Below are 21,734 nucleotides of genomic sequence, written 5' to 3'. Positions count from 1 at the left end.
TTCTTGTCCTTTGGGGGTGGACCCCCCTGTGGTAAGAACAAATGTAAGACCTTTGGCCTGGGTTTCTTCTAGCTAACTGCATCTGCAGTGGGGTGGGACGAAACTTTGTCAACCCCTTAATTGACATGAGGCTGTTTTAAAAAAAATAATTCTAAGGATTTCATAGCTGTCTGGGAAGATGACAGTAGTTACAGATGGCCAATTTGAAATACTCTTTGCTGTAGTCTGTGCTGGGGAAATACTGGGAGTGTTCAGCCAGCAGGGAATTTCCAGTCATATTCTTGCAGGTACCACGAGCACATGTTGATATTATTTTGGTACCTGTAGAAGAGGAGTTGTTCTTGTGGCATTGCCTGTGGTATCTGTTGTTCAAACTTCATTTTAGAATGCTGAATTTGATATAGTGGGAACGCGCTTGGTTGCAGGAGCCTACCTGTTCTAGTAGTGCCTTGGGTTAGCATCTCTGTGTTCCAGATCTTTGTTTCATGTTAAATATGTACACTTGCTGCATCATCGTAGGTTTCTGAGACCACATCCATTAGTACAGCATCAAAGAACATTGATTTTTTTTCCTTTTGATCTGCAACCAGCTTGTCTGCAGCACTTATCACTTCCTGTTTATGACTAATAACTGAATAAGATGATCAGCTTGACCAGATCCATGTGATGAAATGGCTGGAAAATCGAAGGAGTTCAGGGTTCTTTCTGGTTTTGTCTCATAATTGGAGCACTCTCACATGTCCCATCTTCATCTGCTGTCAAAAGACATACAAAACTGACCTGTTAAAATAACTAGCACCACAGTTTTGGTTTTAATTTCAGCGGGGGAAGTGTTCAGAGTCTTCTCCTGTTTGGAGGGAAACCAGCAGATGCTTTCCCAGCTCAGCAGAGGAAGCTTGCAGGCATTTCAGTGGGAATCAGAAGGCCAGAAGCTAAAGTGCTATCTGGCGAGAAGGGGGAAGGTGTGAGAGTGGGATTGAAGGCAGCAGAAGGAAATCCCTCAGAGCTCAGTGAAAGATTGCAGGAGGTGGTTCTGCTTCTGTTCTCACTTTGCCTTTGATGCATAGCTGAAATAGTTTTTAGATTTCAGGAACGGAATCCCTTCTGACGGTGTATTTACCGGCATGCGGGTGCTAACATGAATCCATTGATAAGCTCGGGGGTTTTTTTGTTTTCTTTCAGAGGTTTAAAAGTGCACTGATAGCTTGTTTGTGGATCTTTTGCCTTTCTGAACATACGCTCCTTGGAAAGTTTACGCTTAAAAGCCTTATGACTTTATAGCGCTACGTTTCAAGGGCAATAATTCATTTCTTTAAAATATGCATGCCTACGAGCGGGTCATTAATTCTTGGCTTTTAACCCAAAACTTCAGCTGTAACTGCTTTTTAACGAAATGGTGGCAAAAGCCATGTTCAAATGATTTCCATTTCCTGAACAACAGAGAAATATATTGTTGACCAAATATTTCTCGTTCTGTAATTAAACTTTATCTGACAGGCTAGAACAAGCAAATGGCTGATTTATTATTTTTTTTTCTCCAGTAAGTCAAACGAGCGGAATTCAGAAGGTTACCTCCCTCTCCATTAAATCATCCATCTGGATCTGTTAGGCCTTACCTTCCCCAGTATGGTAATAGCTTGTCAAAAACTGCATGTCACCCACACTGCAGCTCTAGTAATGGATTAATTCCAGGTTTGTCTGCTACAGCAGAGTTGTTTTAACTCTGACATACCCTATAATGGCCAAGTAAAACTATAGAAGTTAAAATGAAAAAAGTTTGATAATATGGTATTACACTGTATAATAATAATTTGTTAATTTGTTTGTTTATCTTGGCATATGTTGTCCCAAATGTGTTTTTTCTCTCAACACACGCCCCATCCACCCACCCCCCCCGTGTGATTTCACTGCTTGGCACTGATCTGACAAAGGGCCATCTAGCATTGCCCCTAGAATTTGATAGCAAATGCTCAAGCACCCTACCCCAGCAGCTCAGCTCCAGGGTTAGAGAGGCTGCTATACTATCACAGCATGCTTGCACCTAGTCCCTGAAGGTGTTACAGGAAGGACTGTTAAGGCAAATGACTTCATTGGATCTAAAGAAATTGGAGGAATTAAGTTTCAGTGGGCTGTCGTTGGCTGTTGGCATGTGTGGTACCTGTTGATGTTGGGAATAACCTACAGCACAGACCAGCAGGGTGTTTGTCAAGCGTATTTCTGTGATTTTTGTGATAAATCCAACACATCAATGGAGTAATTCAGCTGAGAATTAAGTCATGTGAAGAAATCAGCTCAACACTTCACTAAACGTTACAGCAGAAACTCCACAGTGCCCGCGGGCTCCAAATTATTGTACTGCGAGATGAGACTTTAAAGATACTAAGACAAATGTATGAACGGAGTAAAAGATGCACAGGATAGTTAATATTTGCTTATCCAGCTTTTGGTTGTGTGTGCTGAGTTTTTGCTTGAAGCACTGGGGAGTACATGAGATCTGGGTTGGTTCTAGGTATGTCAGGAGAAATGTGTACGACTGCATAACCAGCAAGTGGCCGAATGGAACTGAGAGTATACGCAAGGGTTTAATATTTTTTTTCTGAGGAGTCAGAGAAGACCTAATAGGTCAGGGTAGGGAGGTTTCTCTTCTGCCAAATTCTACAACTGCAGGATACTGAAAACTAACTCTGGAAATTCAGTTTCTTCTTAAAGTTAAGTGAAGGGGCCCTGAGAAGTTTGTACACTAACAGGATAATCAACATTGCCACAAAAATCACTTTCTTAATTCTCTTTTTTTTTTGCCTCCTTCCATTTTGCTGTGGGAAAGGCCTCAGGGTTTTGGACAGTTCAGCTGTCCTCTATCTTCTGTACAAGCTGAATTTTCTGGTTTGGGGCTCAGTTTGCGATGCTGTGGATAGCTCATATGTTGCTCTTATCAGACAAGCATCCATCTTCGCCTGCAGCTGTTGTTATGCTTCTTGTCCACGCACAGTCTGGTACTGACAGGGCTTCTTGCCTTCTGCCTGTTCCGTGGGGATGGCCTCTGTCGTTGCTGCTTTTCTGGTCCTTCAAGGTCCGTCCTGGTTTCTTGACTTTTCTTCTCGGGCTTATTAGTAGAGCTTGAATTGTTTCATGCTGTTTTGTGGAAAACAACCTCTCCAACCTCTCCTAGCAATTATAAGTTTTAGGAGGAAGGATAACTGTTGTTTTAGCCTTTCAGTAACATTTGAAAATCAATACCTCTAAGCAAACGCTAGGCCAAGAAAAGCAGAAATGTGAGATTTAATCCTGTGTTTACAAAAATACTTCTGACCACTTTCTTTTCCTTTGGAGTCCTCTCGCCTTTCTCCTCACTCCCCCATCCTTTGCTGCTTATAGCCTTACCTGGAATTAACTTTTTTTTTCTGATTCCCTAAAGTACAGATCTCTTGCTAGGAGAAGTAAATGTTAACTTTGTACTTTCTCCGAGTTTCGCGCAGCATACTTTCCTGGTGATGTCTGAAGATGAGGTCCACCCCTTCTCTTTCACTCCAGTCCTTACTGCTTCCTGTAGCTGCAGCTGCTGCACATAGCTGAGTTACCTTGCTCTTCCAGTTAGTAATGGTGCATTTTTCTTCCAAATTGCAGACCTACCCCAAGCAAAAGCCAAGAAGAGACTTGCACTGTTGGGTGTTACTACCACCTGATTCACGTCGGGGTGTATTTTAGCCGTGTGAAGCTGGCGTTGCAGGGGTTAACTGGATCTCTGCAGAAGTAGCTGTGCTGCACAAGACAAATGGCGCTAATTGCTGCCGCGCTCCTCCTCCTTCCCATGCAACAGTAAATTTTAGCTGGATGCCATGACAGTGTCATCTGTCTCGTGTTATAAATGGTGAGGAGAGGAGGTTATGGCAGAGTTAAATTACCAAAGTGGCAGATAAATCTGGCTGATACTCTTCCATTCCTTTTCATACTGGTGATATCAGTGACAGCCAGTCTCTCAAAAAAGCATACCATGGAGTTCTGATTCTGCTATTAATCAGTTCTGTACCCATGCATCTTTTTTCATTGTAAACCAATTGCACGCCATCATTTGAAATCTGCTGTAATTTAACATAGAAACCCCAAAAAGCTATGAAAAATATCATTGTTGGTGCATTAAAAGCATGAGCTGTGACCAGCCGGCCTCCCTTCTGTGATCCAGAACTTTTCATCTCCGCCTGTAACGTGGTTGCCGGAGGCAATTTAACTTTGCATCTGGGAGAACCTCTGCTTTTTATAAAATGCAGATGTTCAGAGAAACTGTTTTGAGGCTAATGAATAACAAAATAAGCTGACAGCAGGGCTGGTGCGAGACTGCCCGGACAGCCTACTGAACACAGGTAGCAGTTGCTGTTCTCGGCGATGGCGTACGCACGATATGTACCTTTCCCAGCATCCTTTTCTTAGGCTGCCACCAAAGGGGACGATTTTGCTGTCCCCTATGCCATGCATCCCGTGCCTTGGATCTACCAATGGTGAAATAGTGTTGTGATTCAGATCAGCTTGTTCATGGAAAGACTTCGTTGCCAGAAAACCTTTCTAAACGGATCCTAGTTTTCCATCGGACCAGTGAGCCATTTATATAACCAGGTACCAGTCAGGAGGTGTGAGACCAGAGGTACTAAGCCTCTGGAAGAAAGGGAAGAGACACCTACTTCTGATCAGAGCTGTGCAATTAATGCATGCTAAACCAGCCTTCCTGAATTGACGTGGGTTTTCTGTGTATTCTGTTACTGTATAATTTAACTGTCACGCTCTTCTCTTACTTCCTATGATACCTGCTTTATCCCCTCGCTGTTTTGTCTAGCTGAAATTTTCTCTGAGCGGAAATGAGCAGAGTTTTTTGGGGTCTCTGCCTGCTGCAGTGGCACACAAATGCTCCCCAGCCTGTACCAAAAACACCTCAGCTGAGGAGTTACTTAAGATCTTCTTTGCTTTCTCACACCTGTGTCCTGCCAGTGCATAGGAACTGGGGGGGGGGGGGGAAGATACCTTGATGGCAGCTGCCTGTTCATCTTCAAAAGGTTTTTATATTACTTTTTAATTTCTTTGTGTCTGGAGCTTTTACAGGTAAATTTGACTGCTGTTGTGCTGCTGCTTGTAAGAATTTAATGCTGCTGTTAAAATCAAAATATGTTGTAGAGGCTTCTGGGTCATTTTCCTCACCAAAACCTTCTGAGCAGGTTTTATTGGCCGTAAGATTTACAGGATGAGGCAATGACTGCAGACGCAGCCCAGCCAGCCACTGTTCTGCTGTCGAGGACCATGAGTTCAGCTTTTCTGAGGCCGCAGTTAAGGCAGTATCGGCTGTCCCCAGCCGGGACTTCAGTAAGTGAGGACTCCTCGTCGGTGAGGCCACTCGTTGACCTTCGGTTTGGCCCGAGATGGAGCCAAGTCCTGCGCCTGATCCTGGGTATCAGGTAGCCGGAGTTCTCGTGCCAGGTGCCGGTGAGGGTGCGGGGCGCCGATATTCAGCACTTCTTTCGCAAGCGTTTGGCTCTTGGAAGCTGGAAAGTTATGTAACAAGAGTTCACGGTGAGAGCTGTGTGCTTAGGCGCCGCGCTGGTTCCAGGAGGTGCTTTTGGAGGAATGGCTGTAGTGGTTTACGTAAAGCAGAGCCCATAGAAGAGAAGCGGGCTGGAAATGTTAAATTGCGATTTTAACCTCAAAGCAGCTTCATCGTCTGCAGTTGGACGCTCCTGGCTTTCTTGGGCTTCTTTGTTTTGTGGGCAGCGTTACTAACTGCTCTCAGCACAGATAGAGGTTTGAGCCTGTGTTACCTGCATCTAAATCAACCTTTTTTTTTCCCCTCAAAATCTGCTGATGTATGAAACATTTCTGTTCTGGGGTCTCTCCGAGAGAGACACATACCATGCTCTTACTTCCGATGAGATTGAAGCTATCTGCAAATGCAGTACGTTATGTTGCAGTGCGAACTGCAGACATGCTGTCTGCTGTCTCTGTGAAATGACTAAAAGCTGCAATCACCCATTTCTGACCACGTGGGCTTATTTTGTGCTGTTTGAGGATGTGGATAAACCAGGCGGGGAACCATTGTTCAGCAAGTCCTGCTCCTCAGGAACCAGAGTCACTTGACAATTTCTTCTGTTGCATATGAGCTTTATCTGTATGCTGGGTTATGAGCTGCTGGGAGCTGCTGCAACAAGATATTATGATTGCAGGCAGCATCAAGAGGTGTGGTGAGAAAAATAATCAACAGACTCGCTGCAGAGAATGGTCAGGCTTGTTTGTTCTTGAATAGCATCTCTTTTGCCACATTTTTGTTGGAGACAAGATACGGTGCTGGATTTGATCAGACCAATTAGTGCAGTTTTCCAGTTACAGGGGGTCCAGATTCCTGGATGAACAAAAGTGATTATGCCAATAGGGACAACTGAGCTTTCATCTGCAGTGCGGATGGAACAGACCACCAACGTTGCTCTGTGCATGCTTTATCCTGAATGTGGAAGTTCCTCTTCCCTAGTATGTTATGCTGTAACAGTTGTAATCTTTTCTGACCCAAAACCTGTATGTTCTGATCTTTTTCAGACAGATGAATGGCGTCTAAGCTGCATCAATAAGGAATTCTCTGTGTGCTCCTCCTACCCTCCAGTTGTCATTGTCCCCAAATCCATCGATGATGAAGCGCTTCGGAAAGTTGCTATGTTTCGCTACGGCAGTCGCTTCCCAGTCCTCAGCTATTACCATAAGAAGAATGGGATGGTAAGCTCCGTTTGGGTAATTGCTGTACCTGAAGGAAGCGTGTGAACCTGTTCGTTTAATGAAAAACAACTTGTGCTCTAGACTTGAGGCAGTTCATGAGATGTTTGCTCCTTTTATTTTCCAACTTATTAAGTGTATACAGTGAAACTGGTTCTGGGTGATGGGATGAGTAATCTCCATCCTAGAAATAGCTATTAATCCGCTTGTTTGGGAGCGTACGTGGCATGAGCTTGCTCACAGCAGTTAGAGCAAGATGAGACTTGTAAAGCCACCGCTGGCACCTTTACTTGCTTTGTCTGCCAAGAGGCTTCATGCTGAAAGGATGGCAGAAAGCACATTGTCCTGTCTCTGGGTGGTGGGCTGTCTGCTCCGTAACAGAGTCATGATGACAGCAAGTGTTCCCGGAGCCAGCACCGCTTCTGCTGTGTAACTGTCGAACAAGCGATCAGAACAATCTGTTCCCCGAGCCTGTCAGTATAACATGTTTCAGGAGTTGCAAATTCTGGCTGTTGCGCAGACTTTACCACCTCTCACCAAGCCAAAATCTAATTGAGTGACTGATACGCTATAATTAAGGAATGCACTTTATGAAATTGTTGAGTAATTCTTTGCATCTCTTGCTGATGTAACTGGTTCTGAGGACGTTGGGATGTCCAACCTGCGGCTTGTAAACTTGATCTAGGCTTCTGAGTCAAATGCTCTCATGTGTTCTCGCCTCCTGTTGCTAAGATTTGTAAGCCCGGAATTAGAGGCTGTCTAGTCTGACTTAGCAGTACCTTTGGGGTGTTTTTTGCTTTGCTTTAAAATCAGCCGCCCGCCAACTTCATAACAGTCACGCTTTCTGCTTTTTCTCAGCTTGAATGAAAACCGTTGAGGGAAGATTTGTTCAATTATCTTTCTGAATTGTGCATGTTTCAAGTGTGAGGAATATAATAGCGTTTGGCTCGGAGTGCTTGAACTTGTGACAGTAACGCTGTCTGTCACGTTGCTCTCCTGACTCTGAGTTCCCGAGCGCAGCTGGGGTGGCTGACTGGCTGCCCTCAGATTTTAGTTATCACTTGAGCTGCTTGGATGCTTTCTGAACTGAAAGGCATTTACCAAAGAGAAATCTCAGCTCATAAATCTGTGGACCTAAGGTTTATTAGTCTAGCCACTGAGTAAAACTGTACCTGAGAGGCATCTTTAACACATGAATGACTCAAGCAATGTAAAAACAAAGCTGGGGAGACACCTTAAAGATGACAATCCTGAAAATGTTGGCTTATAAAGGAGCCGTCAGCAGGAAGCCAGCTCAGTGGCTCAGAAAGATGGTACTACAGGAATAATTAAAGGGATAAAGCCTCTAAGAAGACGTCTGTAATTTAGAAAGTGGCTTGCCAATGATTGCTCAGTTCAAGGATTTCTAGTGTGTTTTTTAAATAAATTCAGTCCCTGCAAGGGATTGTACTTAAAAGAATGGAAGGATTCAGGGCAAGGGAGAAGAGTAGCTGTAGGAAGAACTAGAGAGACACTTCTGTGCGTCAGGCAGTACAGATCAGGGTGTTTGCTTGTCTGTGTCCAGGCGTGGTGGATCGAATTTGAAGCAGACGGAGGTAGGAAGTGCGGAGGGGTGAGAGCTGTGCTTGCTGGTGTCACCCTGCAGAGAAGAGATGGAGATCCAGGAAGGCCCCACTTGAATGGGAGTACTGGAGTACAGGGAGCCCAGGACTGGACACCAGTGCAAGAAGGGCAGGGAACTGCTGGAGCAAGGCCAGGGGAGAGCTGCCAAGGGGATCAGGGGCTGGAGCATCTCCCTCGTGAGGAAAGGCTGAGAGACCTGGGTCTGTTCAGCCTGGAGAAGAGAAGGCTGAGGGGGGATCTCATTTATAGGCATGGATATCTGAAGGGCGGGTGTCAGGAGGATGGGGCCGGGCTCTTTTCAATGGTGCCCAACGCCAGGCCAAGGGGCCACGGGCACAAGCTGGAACACGGGAAGCTCCACCTGAACATGAGGACAAACCCCTTCCCTGTGCGGGTGCCAGAGCAGGGGCACAGGCTGCCCAGAGAGGCTGTGGGGTCCCTTCCCTGGAGACATTCACCCCCCGCCTGGACGCAGCCCTGTGCCCCTGCTCTGGGGGTGCCTGCTCCAGCAGGGGGTGGGACGGGATGAGCTCCAGAGGGCCCTTCCAGCCCCCACCAGTCTGGGATTGTGTGAATTTTACCCCTAAAGTGATACAGGAAGCTTTTTAGGGTTGAGCTCTCTCACTCCCATAAGCATTGTTACAGTGACCCGAGCTGTAAAGGAAAACAGGAGCACCCTGTGTGAATTTCAGCGGCGTGCTTCCCTAGAGAGCTGTTCTCCACACCTGGTGTTGAGACCCCGTTATCTAATCCATTGGTTTACAGTTTACATCGACAGACCCTTAAGAAATCCTCTAATGAAAGGGTATCCTTTGCATAGTGAGTTTAAATCTCCATTCCTGGCTTGGAGCTCAAGTGATTGGTGGCTTTCAATCTTAAGTCTCTCCATTTCCAGTGCCTAATTCATGGTTATTTGTCTCTGTAGGTGATGATGCGAAGTAGCCAGCCTCTTACAGGTACAAATGGGAGACGGTGTAAAGAAGACGAGAAGCTCATTAACGCCACACTACGCCCTGGCAAACGTGGCTACATCATTGATACAAGGTCCCTGAACGTTGCCCAGCAGGCCAGGGCCAAAGGAGGGGGCTTTGAACAAGAAGCGCACTATCCCCAGTGGAGGAGGATTCATAAATGTATTGAGAGGTGGGTGAAATCACGCAGGCTCTCCTCAGTGCTCGGCTTTGTAGGGTTGCATTGGCAGAGCCATGCTAGCTCCATGAAGTATTTGCTTCTGTAAGAAATGGCCATGTATCCTGGTTCTTGTCAACAGAGTCACGTTCCCTTTTTGGCAAAATCAGGGTATGTGGATGATAAAGGTATTTGGCTTTGGAAAGCCGTGTTTGGCTCCTTGTTCTGAACAATCTGCTGCAGGTTTCAGACATCAGGCAATCTCCCTGTGCCATCTCTTTCTCTGACCATCTGTAGCTGCACTCCAGCCTTCCTGTGTTCCCCTTTGCAGCAGTGCACAGGAATGCGCAAGTCCCTCACCAGAGAATTCTGCAGGTGAGGGTTTGCTCTGTGGAAGTCGCGCTCCTCTCTGGACATCTAATATTGTTTGGTCATTTGGAGACAGTTACTAAATTAAATAGGCTTTTTGGTCCAATGTTGTTCAGCTGCTCTTGAGCCTTAGTTTTGGGGAACCCTTCGTCGTGCGTGTGGGATACCGTTACTCTTGGAAAGCAGTCACTCCCATCATCACTATATAGGCCAGCTCTTGAGGAGCTAATGTAAGGAATTTTCTGGCCGTTGCTTTGAACTATTTGGTTTTGCTTCTAAAAATGTTATGTGGACTTAAATTTGATGTTGATTATTTTACAGGTGGTCATAAACATCAGATAGAGAGGAACGAATAAACCACAATTTATAAAGACTAAATATCTCATGCTATTATTATTTGGCTTTGTCAGCTTCTCTGATATCTGGTCTGCTAGCTGTATCCTCTGTTACACCTGAGCACATGCTGGAATCAGCGTTAAGGGGCATTTGATCCATCAGCAGTTTGGCACTCCTGGAAGGCGTAGTGTGAAACAAGACCAGAGAAGCATCTGGTTTTACCAGCTGCATGCTGAACACCAGCTTCCCAGGGCTGGAGGACATATTGCAACCACTGCAGAAGTGATCAGAATGTGTTCCTTTCCTCCGCTTTTTCTTTTAAATTCTTAAGAAATTAGTCAAACTAATCTTAGTGTGGTCCTAACGTCAAGAAGTCAAGTCCAGTCTGAAGTTTTCTGTGTAACAGTGGAGTTGTGTCCTTATGATGGATGGCTTTCAGGTTACTGTTGCAGCTCTACAGGTTAAAACTCCTCCCAAACGTCTGTAGTACAGAGAATGAAGGTGCAGCACTGGAAGCTTGGCTGGCGCCTGCTAATGTCCCTGCCAGGCTGCAGTCACGCTCATCTGGGTAACGGGAGTGAGACTAGTGAAACACATTTTATGTGGGAAGTCTACGATATGGCTCAACACACTCAGAGCTCAGGCAAGACGAGGAAAAGGCCGTACTGCTGTAATGCCTTACGAAGCAATTTGTTTTGAAAGGGAAGAGACTGCTTATGTCCACAGAGTGGTGTTAGCCATGGCTCGGGATTCCCAGTGGAAACAGGGTTACTGAAGGAGGAGATGTGACTTCTCTTGGGTTGTACTGTTTGAAATAACTGCATATAAATCGTAGTGCTCTATTTCGAGATCAGTGTATTTCTATAAGCATGTTATCCTGGTTGCTATATTACTGCTTATGTTTTCAATAATATTTTGCTTTTCCCAAAGGTTTAATATTCTGCAGGAAAGCCTCATCAAACTTGTGGAAGCCTGTAATGACCAGTCACACAATATGGACCGCTGGCTCAGTAAACTGGAAGCTTCCAACTGGCTGACTCACATCAAGGAGATACTAACTGCAGCTTGTCTAGCTGCTCAGTGTATTGACAGGTAAATCTTTTGCTGAAAGCCTTGGATTTCTTAGTTACTGGGTACAGATTGCTTGTAAAATACCTCTACTTCCACTTTAAGTATTAGTGACTGGTCACCATGAACTGGCAAAATACTGTTTCATCATGGTTAAGGAATGCTCCTCCAGTAAATCATGCTTGCATTTTTAGAAGTACAAGCCTGAGGGAGGAAATCTTGACTAAGAATAGGTATTAGATCATCTAGATAAGGTATGTTCCGATGTCTGATGCAACCAGTCTAATTTAGTTAGTTTTCTTGAAGGTTTAATTAGAATGTGCCCATCTGAAATGCTGTTTGGTAGCCTAGTAAAGCGAGAGCACAGCCTTTCTTTAAAAAGTCCTATTTTTTTCAGCAGAAAGTTTCTAATACCCCACCTCACTAATAGAGATTAAAACAACAGTATTTCCTTTTCTCTAGAAATTAGTCCAGTGCTTTTTCCTTTTGAAATTTTTATCCCTGTAGTCCTATCTAAGTAGTCCTGTTCGTCCCTTATAAGTGCTTGTGACCTCTTCGTAACCTGATATTTCTTTAATCAATACCGCTGACTTGACTAACTTATCCTCAAAATGTCTTCAGACCTCAGGCTGGAGAGCAAAACCTGGCTGTCAGATGCCAGGGTTTGTAAGACCAAATGCAGGGGTCTAAATGTGATTTCTTTGTGGCTCTGAGAGGGGAAAGCCCTTCTCAAAACTCAGGGAAAACCTACCTTTTCATGCCAGCTAGGGAGTGTGTTCTGTAGATACACAAGAGGGCTGGAATGCAGTCGCATCGGTAAAATAGCATTAATGCATTAAAATATGAGCTGCCGTGCTTTTTAAAAGCACTGACAGTGCCTGCGTAGTTCTTGACTCTGCTGGAAAAGGATTGCTTTCGATCAATAGTTCTATCTGTAATTCTTCCCCTCACGGGCATAATGAGAAAGATCGGTGACAAAACTCTTCTGGCTAGTTGGGACAGTGGACAATCTCATAATTTTTAACCTCAGCTTTGCTTTCTCTGTTTACCTGGAGCCGTGGCAGGGCAGCTCAGCGTTGACCTGCCTCATTCGGAGCCTGGACATCATAGCTGAGCCGACAAGGATGGTTCGGTTGTATTGGCTGCGGGGAGGGAATGACTGGGACAGGATCTTGCAGCATCTTAAAGGTCTGGGGCCTGAAAGATGAAAGGGCAAAACAGCGTTACCCTGGCGTGCCCCGCTTTGAGGAGCCGTTGCAATTGCGCTTGGCCCCTCGCAGCCTCTTTGTCTGCCGTTGCCTGTGGGGAGGGAGAGGGTATCTGAAGATTATCTGTGCTGTTGAGGGAGTGGGTTTGGTTTAGATATAAGACTATAGGCAAAGATGTTGCAGTGTTCAAGGTATAGATTTTTATGCTTTTCCGCTTCAAAAAGCAAGTAATGTGTGCAGGGTTGCTTGCTTGGGAGATTGATCGTTCTTACCCACGCTTTGCTGCTTAGGTTGGATCCCTGCACAGAAAGAAATACAACCTGCGGTTAATTTCCTTTCTGGGTGTAAGGATGTTGGCAGAAGTGAGACATTGGGTCGAGGCTTGGGAAGAGCAAGGGGAATAAATGCCACTTAATACCATCCAGTCCTTCCCTTAGGACCACATGGATGAGATTCTCATAGTGCATCCAAACACAGCCTGGGATGGAAGAAGAGGGGAGGGAATGGGCTGTCCTGGACAGTCCCCACTGGAGTGTGGGGAGTGACAGGACATGGGCCCCTAGCGATGTGCAAAACCTTCCTGCCCCAGGCTCTGAGCTCCCTCTGCTCCTCACACTTCTGCTGATTCACTTGTGCTGGCTGGTGAGCGAGGAGACTTTGTGCTTGGCTCTTTGACAAGCTTCCTTGCTCAGCACACTAACTCTTCTGCCTTTGTGGAGGCCAAGCTCTGCTGTTTCTTTCTTCTGAAGTGGCTTATTGGCTTACTTTTCTTGCAGTAAACCCCAGTTGAGGCCCAAATACGATTAAGCCCAGGTTTGAGCAAACATCTCATGGTACTGTTTTGCAGAGCATCTGGGGGGATGGCATATCTTCACTGCCGTGCTTATGGGGAGATTTCAGAGAACTTAGCAAAACAGTAAATGACACAGCAAATTTTGAGATGCGTTTCCATACTATAACTCCAAGAGATACCTATTAAAAATAGTGAGAACCACAAAAGAGATTTTGCTGCACATTCTTGGTCAATGTGGCAAAGGTTCTAGATTTCCAGAATGCTTAGCAGGAAACTAAGCCTTAAGTGATGCAGTTAGTGTTGGTGAGGATCCAGGTGGAGAAGGTGGTAAGCTTATTCCCCACCCCACATGGAAGCATATGGGAGGGAAGAAAGGGTAAAGAGCGACCAAAACCTCAGCATCGTCAGGGTAGCAACACTGGTGTCCACGGGATGCGTTGGCATCCACTGGGATGCATACGTCCTTGGGATGTGTTCTGCTCATTCACACTCTTATTCCTTTCCACCTTCTTTCACAGGGAAGGTGCATCAGTGTTAGTCCATGGGACGGAAGGAACTGATTCGACACTCCAGGTAACTTCTCTGGCACAGATTATCTTGGATCCAAGCTGCAGGACCATACGTGGCTTTGAATCTCTTGTTGTGAGGGAGTGGCTGCAGGTAAGAAATGCCTATGGACAAAACGGCAATCTATTCCAGTGGCAGTTGTATTGAGAAATAGCCTGAGAGGCAGCAAACAGGTTGGGCCTTGTTGCAGCCCTGCGTAGTGTGAATGGCCTTTGTCCTGAGAGCAACATCATTAACTGAGTCATTTGTACCTCTGGCGCTCCGTGGGGCCTCTTGACTCTCATGGTAGTCTTTCAGTTTTGGGGAACTGCCTGTTTTGTGTGCTCAGAGCGAATATCTCTTTAGAGAACACCGTTCAGACTAAACCATGAAACTTTAGTTCTACTCGTTGTACTCTTGCAAAGCCTGGTCCTTCGGTGCAGCTACACCAGTTTGTCCTTGGTCAAATTCTCTGATCAAATACAGTGCAATTTATGTAGCCTGAAAAAGGCAGCAAAGTTGGTCGTGGTTGCTAGCAGTTTGTAACTGGATGCTTGATGAAGCTACGGCTGTAGAAAAGACTAGTAATAGTGTAGTTGCATGGACAGAACTAGCTCTGAAGTCTTTTTGCTGCATGTACTCACATCCCATTACTTTGTGTGTGACGCTCTCTCTGATTCTTGTGTATAGGCTGGTCACCCTTTTCAGCAGCGCTGTGCCCAATCAGCCTATTCAAATAGCAAGCAGAAATGGGAGGCCCCAGTGTTTCTCCTCTTTTTGGACTGTGTGTGGCAAATCCTTCGTCAGTTCCCTTGCTCTTTTGAATTCAACGAACAGTTCCTCATTATGCTCTTTGAACATGCTTACGCTTCACAGTTTGGGACTTTCCTGGGAAACAACGAAAATGAAAGGTTGGTGAGGATGCTTGCTTTGATCCCTTTAAATATCGGGCTGTGTCTGACAAAAAAAAAAGTCTCTTGGTTTGAAAAAGGGTGAGAGTGCTTGTCTGGTCTCCCCTAGCAGAGGTGAGCTTCTCTTTTTGCAGTTATGTCCCTCTTAAAAGTGGGACATTGTGACTAAAGCAATTTGTGGCTTGGTCGGGGAGCTGAATTTGTCTTCTCCAAGTCCAAGCTAATATGTTAAACAGTCTTCTCCATTTCCGTGTGTGGCCTCAAAAAAATCTCCATCCATCACCAGTTTATATAGTTTCTTGTGCAGAAACTCTTTCTATAAAAGAACAAACAGCTAAAGTTCAACAGTGATGTGAGTCGTAGCTGTGGGAGGCAAACTTGTCCGTGCAGGCCTGGAGGAGAAGGTCAAGGCAGTCAGAGGCCAAAGCTGGAAAGTCTCGTTCTTACCTTAAGTGTCAGGGGGGAACATGACTGGTGGTCCCGACACCCTCAGGAAAGGAAGGCTTTGGTTTTTGCATCATGCACTAACTGCTGAAAGCGGAAAACATGGAAGAGGCTTGTTCAGCAGGATCTGCCTCACGGTTACACCTTGGCAAAAGTTTTGCTTGTTTGGCTATGAGCGCCGTGATTAGGTTTGAGGTCTTTTTGGCCGTGCAGTACTACAGCTTCAACAGAAGGACCAAACATCCCCCTGAGCTGTAACCTGTGACTTGGAGAAATGTGAATTTGCAACCTGCACTGGGCGAGGCTTTGACCAAATGCTATGAGCTTTCAGGTGGATTCTCGTGCAACTTTGAAAGGAAGCAGCCAGGACTGCTGGAGTTTTACTTGTCAGGTAACGATAGGCCTGTGCTGAGCTTGCTTACAAGTTTGTGGCATTTAAGGTACTTGAGCAGACCAGCACCTAGCTTCCGAATCCCAGCCTGGGTTAGATGCTGTGCTGTACCAGTGGGGCAGCTCTAGGCATGCCCTGGGTAGGGAGTAGTACACAGGGTAGAGCCCTGGAGGACTGGAGCCTCCCATGGCAGATGGCAACTGCCAGAGTGGTTTGGATTCCTGTTTTGAGCTTGGCAGTTCTTTTCTCAGGACTCCTGACTCCAGTAAGAGCATGTCTGATGGTCTCCTGCTTAACTGAAGACCACTGAAAAGTAGAAAGGGAAAAATAGAATTGATACTATAGATAAGGAAGGCAGTTGAAAGCTTCCTGTAAACTTCTCTGCCCTTAAAGTAATCTTTGCTTAGGAAAGACTCTTATTTCTTCTGCAGGGCTGCTGAACTGGTCATCTCCAAAACCAAGTTAGACTTTAAACCAATATGATGAAATTTGAAAGAGTATTGAATGTTGCATGTAATAACCTGCCTGTCACATCTGAGTATGTCAGCCTGTGAGTGCAGAAAATGTTTGGAGTCTGATGTTAAGCTTGAGCTGTCTGAAGTATTCACGGGGACAGGGATCTCCCAGCTGGGTGGCAGCTCAATTCAGGCAGAGTGAGGTTTGCCAGAACCTAAGGATTCTGAGGCTAGAGACCCCTGTGTAACTCCTGGAGGTGCGTTTGACCCAGGACAACAGCACTGCCTTCTCTCTGTGCTCTGAGGCTTCTTGCCACCAGAGGGATCTCAGCGGATGTGCCCATCGCACAGTTCCAGCAATAACACTGCTTTTATGTACTCTGAGAGCTGCACTACAATCCTTCCTTGATGCAGACCTACCACACCTCCCGGCTCTGTCTTAGCACAGGAGTTCAACGCCTTTCAAAACCTGGCAGTCAAACCGTTTTGTGGAGGTGACTGATTCTTCATCTGGACAGAAGGCAGCCAGCTTCCACCCAACTTGTAAACGTTATTTCCTCATCTTGTCTTCGAAACTAATTGTAATCGGCCAGTTTGAGTAAATTGCTTTAGGTTTACGCCCCGTGCCCTGTTGGTGAGAGCTATTGAAGGGATTAGCCCGAATCATCTGGGCTAATAGCATGTGGGAAAGCTTGTGGCATTCTAGTCTGCAGGGATCTGACAAAACAAAATCAGTTTTTACAGTATAAAAGTGAAAGCTAACTTGTTCCTATGGGTTTGTTAGGTCTAAACTGAAGCTGTCGCAGAAGACTATGTCCCTGTGGTCCTGGGTGAACAGGTCTGAAGAGCTGAGCAAATTCCAGAATCCTCTTTTTGAGGCCAACAGCCTTGTCATCTGGCCCTCCGTTGCCCCACAGAGCCTGCAGCTCTGGGAAGGTAAGCCGGGCTTGCTCTTTCTGTTATTTTGTGGCTACTTGTAAAGCTGCTTAAGTGTTCGCTCCGGTTGTCTCTGCTCCATGCTTAGTCTGTCTCAGCTGATGGGCATCTCACTCCCTTTGAAACCTGTTCCAAGATACTTTTGGCATGTGTCATCTCCAGAGGCAAATGCTTCTCCTTTGGTGACATGCCACTCTTCGCCAGGGAGCCTTGCTAGTACCGTTTAGCTTCTTAGCACTGTATTTCTGCAGCAATACAGCCTAATCTATAGACGTTCTGCAGGCCTCAGGGTTTTGTTCTATATCAACCAAGACTTCCCTTTCTCCATACTGACCACAATGGCCAGGATAATCTGTGTGCAGTTAAGTTCCCTGCTGCAGAAACTTCCTCCACCCCATGTACGCTGAAGAGTTAATTACAGTGAAGCAAGCAGGCTGGCATGGCAGGGTGGAGACTGAATATGGATTGGTCTGACCAGTATATGAGGAAAAAAGGAATGAAAACCCCACATTTTATTTCTTTATTACCCTTGTTTAATAGAATGGTGAACTTGGAGAGGAGGGCCAGTATTTCTCAATGCTATTTAGGGGGGAGGGTAAAGGGGGAAAAAAAGGGTAAACTGCATGCACATTACATGAGAGCTGATGGAACATGAATAAGGTTTCCTCCTTGTACCGAGAAACCCTTCTGACTTGTGCTGTCTCTGGGCTTTCAGGTGTCTTCCTTCGGTGGAACAGGCCTTCCAAGTTCTTAGACGAAGCCCATGAAGAAATGATCAACATTATAAAATACAACAAGGAACTTCAGGCAAAGGTTAATGCATTGAGGAGACAGCTAGCAGAGATGGAAACAGATGATAGGATGCAGGAGAACCTGTGAGCTGGCAGGGCTTTGCCTCAGGTCTTTCCTTTCCAGTCCCCTTTATGTTAAGGACCAAACATGGAAAGTGCATGTGTTGCAGAGCCCTCTGGGTACAGCTGATGCTCAGTCCTCCCACTGCTGAAACCTTCACTTCACACTATGTACCTCCCTGCTTTTTGGGAGGGATTTTTGTTTTGTTTACAGAAGACACACACAACTGGGCATAGTGTCCGCTCTTGGCAGCTTTTCTGTCTCGAAATTGTGTACGGTGTCAGCAGAAGCTGGAACTCTTACCTCCACCCAACTGTTTGGATGACCAGGATGGGCCAAGAGACAGGATGTTTCAAGTTTATTTTGGACTTTTTCTGGTTTTGTCGAACTCTCTAAACACTCGGCAGGATTAGAATACAAAGCTATGTATGGATGGGTAAAGAAAGGCATTCTGTCTGAAAGCACCTTTTCTCTCCAAGAGTAATTAAGGCAGCTTAGTTCTTTAGTTTCCTAGAAAAAATAGAAAAATGGCATAATCTAACTACAGGTTCTACCAGTCTATATGATACTCTCAGTAGGCTTCACATCTAACACTTGGGTTTTTGTGGTTAAGCATTGCCTTGGGAGCAGTTAGTTGAATACCAAACCAGAGCAAGAGATTTCAGTGCAATACAGAACTGAAGTAGGGATTCTGCTGCTAATGTTTAAGCCGTGGCCTTCAGGTGGAGTTGTCCCTCGTGGACAAATATCTCCTAAGGAGTAACAAACTTCGTTTATTCTACCTGGAAAACAAAAAGGTTGAGTAGTTGGCGGAGGTGTTCACTTGCAAAGCAGCGGCTCAGAGTTGTCCTTTCAGCTAGAGCCAAGCTGCCCTCTTGAAGCTTCGGACTGTGCTGGCTGTTTTTGTACATTGGAGCAGCTCACAGCATTGCTAGGGTGCAAGAGCAGCACTTAATCTACAGCTCAACAAAAGGCTTTTGTTCCACCTGGTGCGCTCTCCCCTCTCACGCTCTTACTATATGTTTTGTGAAACATCAAAAGCAGAAGATGGGAGTTGAGGTGATCTGACGTATCAGGTAGCTGCTGCAGATTAAGAGGCTGTCACACTACAAACACGCTAAGAGTTTAGATCATTTGGAGCTGCTAAAACTGCTTAAAGACTTTAGGGATAAGCTTTTTTCCAAGTAACTTTGTATTTCGAAGCTGATCTTTGTTTCTGTGACTGCAATCAGCTTTTATAAAATTGGGTTTTTGCTACAGAATTTTTTTTCTCCTTCAAAAAGACAGATAAGAGTGGGTCTGAAATGCTAACTCACCTAGGCGTTTGTTCAGCTTGATCCCTTTGGTAGCTGTACATGACCGAGAAGACTTGAATTAACAACAGCACATGTGGCTGGGATTCTCTTAAAAGGCGCTTGCTCTTAGCCTGTTTCTACTGAAACGAATGGAGCTGCGTTAGGTCAGCGTTGATCTCTGGAAAGGGTTGAGCTTCCGTGATGCTTTATGCTGTTTGGAGTGAAGCTGCCTTTATTTAAAAAACACTTCATGTGAAGATTAATATATGTGAAAAGGCAGGATCTTTAGTTGTCATGGAAGTGTCTGGAGAGTAATCTGCAAAAATCATGTAACCACTAACTATATTCTAAGACAAGTTCTATAACCGAGGAAGCTGTATAAAATGATGTGATAGTGATTAAGTGCTACCTTAACGTGTTATGCTTCAGTCCTCATTTCCCTAATTTCTTCTTGGCTAACCTAAACTTAGTCCTGAAGTCATCTGGCTTGAAAAATAAAAAGACCCTTTTTAAACCGTTGTCCACTTAAAGCAGAAGAATAATTCCCCCTGCTTGTAATACCAGTTTCTTTTTAGGTTTGGAGGGCAACAGTCTTGTTCACTAAATCAAGCCTGACACAGGGAAATCTTCTCGGGGTGGCTGGTGACCTGTGCTGCGTAACAGGGGTGGCACAAGTTGGCCATGCCTTCCTCCCGCTCCCAAACCCCGGCTTCTGGAGCTGCCTTCTGGGTATACGGCAAATGCAAGCCCTTAAAATTATCGCTCACCCTTCAAAATCATGTCTGTGGGATCTGCACTCGCCTGGATGTTGGATCCCCATCCAGTTCAGAATCTGTACTGTTTCTGTACGTCTGAAATACATTAGCACTAGCTAGATGGGAAGGACTGGGAAGGCACTATTTTCCCTATAATAGACTATACATAAAACACACTTAAAGGTTATGCAATTTCCTAACGTAGTAATTATATATTGAGCTAAATAATAGAGAAGCAAAGCAGGGTGTTTTTTTTTTTTATCTAATTGCCTGGCTGCTCTAGTCTCTCATGCAAACTGCAGGCATCTGAGGAAATTGGGTAACCAGCTGTGACAGCTAACAAAAGGCAGAAAATTCTCTCTGAGCTGGCATTTCATCCTCGACTTGTATTTCAGGACTGAACCCACACCCAAGTGCGGCGTGCTTGCCTTGGCTTAGTGGTAGCGTGGATCACAGCCTGCATGTGAAAATGCTAGTGTCGTTCTGAGCGGCCACAGCCGTTTCTTCCCCGATTCCTCGGCTGTGCATCACCCTGTAGCCACTGCGAGCTGGAGGCTTAAGTTAACCTGGAAATAGTCACCTTTGGGAGGTGTTACTGGAGCAATCCGGCAAGGTATTGCCTGTGGCGGAGTTGAGACAAGCTGCGTGGGCCCTTGCAGGTCCTCCTGGGAGAAGTCGGTTCACAGACCTCTTGTGTCAGGCTGCTTGCACGTTCCCCTTTTCATTCTCGGTGCTTCCCAGGCTCCAGTCTGGTGGCTACTGGTGTAAGACACAGTGGAGCACTCCAGTTCTTTGCTTACCTGCATGTCCATCATATTTATTCACACATTTAATATTGAGGAGCAGCTTGCTTCCTCCGAGCGGGGGGATGTCTGCCCCCTGCCGTCACCGACACCCTGTTTGCAGGTTACCTGCGTCTTCCTGAGCCGTGAGCGCTGCGGCAGCGCCCGGCTCTGGCGCTGCAGTCTGACGCTGCCTTACGCTCTTGCTGACACCCCTGCTTCTGCTCTTTTGCACACAGGTATTTGTATAATAAGCTGGACGCTGAGGGCCCACTCCCCCAGACTCTGAGGTCAATCAATGCAGACGCTCTGCCATTTACAAAAAACAAAACAAAACAAAAGGGAAAAAGAACTAACTTGCACAGCTTTCATAAGGGAATATGTACCTTCAATATTTTGATTGTATTGATCTAACTCTTGAATGTGGCCACCGGTTTAAGTGCACTATTGTCCATGTTGCATATGGTATAACTTAAATTGCACTGTACAGCATATTGGCGTCTCATGTATGCTTCGCTAAAGCCTTGGGAAGTGCTGTCGTGTACACGTTCCTGTAGGAGGGGAAAACGTCTATACTAGCACTCCCTTTTTCTTCGTAACTGTGTGACATTGAATAGCACCGTGTGATGTGCGCTACGTACCTGTTAACTAGTACAAATTTAAGTGATGAGTGCACTTCTGTCCAAACATCTGGAGTTGCTAATTGGACTTGGCTGCTGCATCAGACTTGATTTTTTTAATTATTATTATTTTTTAAAATGAAATAAGTAACAGAGCTGGGAGTTGTGTGCTATTGTTCGATGTATGCTGTATGTGTACGGGATCCCAGCCGCGGTGGTGTTGAATATATTGCAAAAAAAAAAAGAAAAGAAGGTAACAAATCTGAGAGAAACTATCATGGCTCAAATTGTGTAGCTGTTTGGGGGGAGAAAAACAGATAAAAAGTGGCTGTAAACTTTGCTGTAGATATATTGAGAACATAGTAGAAATGTCTGTTCAAATTAAAACCTTGAAGACTCTAAAAATTTCTTTAATTACAGTGCTGAATCTTCTTTATGAGTACTGCCTTCACGTTCCGTTGGAGGCATGTGGGTGTGACGTGGA

The 21,734-nt window shown here is 45.4% G+C and overlaps 1 protein-coding gene across 4 annotated transcripts in view; it reads left to right on the top strand.

The window, feature by feature from the left end:
• Positions 1 to 21,734, top strand: part of MTMR9 (myotubularin related protein 9) — a 34,636-nt gene that overhangs the window by 5,204 nt on the left and 7,698 nt on the right. For 3 of the 4 annotated variants that reach the window (XM_064448266.1, XM_064448264.1, XM_064448268.1), the window contains exons 4-10: positions 6,568 to 6,741; positions 9,287 to 9,504; positions 11,125 to 11,286; positions 13,782 to 13,923; positions 14,500 to 14,720; positions 16,795 to 16,946; positions 17,662 to 17,759. In XM_064448266.1, the coding sequence (XP_064304336.1) occupies positions 6,568 to 6,741; positions 9,287 to 9,504; positions 11,125 to 11,286; positions 13,782 to 13,923; positions 14,500 to 14,720; positions 16,795 to 16,946; positions 17,662 to 17,759 (1,167 nt within the window). Of the gene's footprint in view, positions 1 to 6,567; positions 6,742 to 9,286; positions 9,505 to 11,124; positions 11,287 to 13,781; positions 13,924 to 14,499; positions 14,721 to 16,794; positions 16,947 to 17,661; positions 21,670 to 21,734 lie in introns of those variants that run through there. The other variant, XM_064448267.1, reaches the window with a different exon arrangement.

This window comes from Phalacrocorax carbo, chromosome 3 (genome assembly GCF_963921805.1).
Source record: "Phalacrocorax carbo chromosome 3, bPhaCar2.1, whole genome shotgun sequence".
NCBI classification, from domain to species: domain Eukaryota; kingdom Metazoa; phylum Chordata; class Aves; order Suliformes; family Phalacrocoracidae; genus Phalacrocorax; species Phalacrocorax carbo.
Note: the sequence above shows the minus strand (reverse complement) of the source record. Positions and strands in the feature narration are given on the sequence as shown.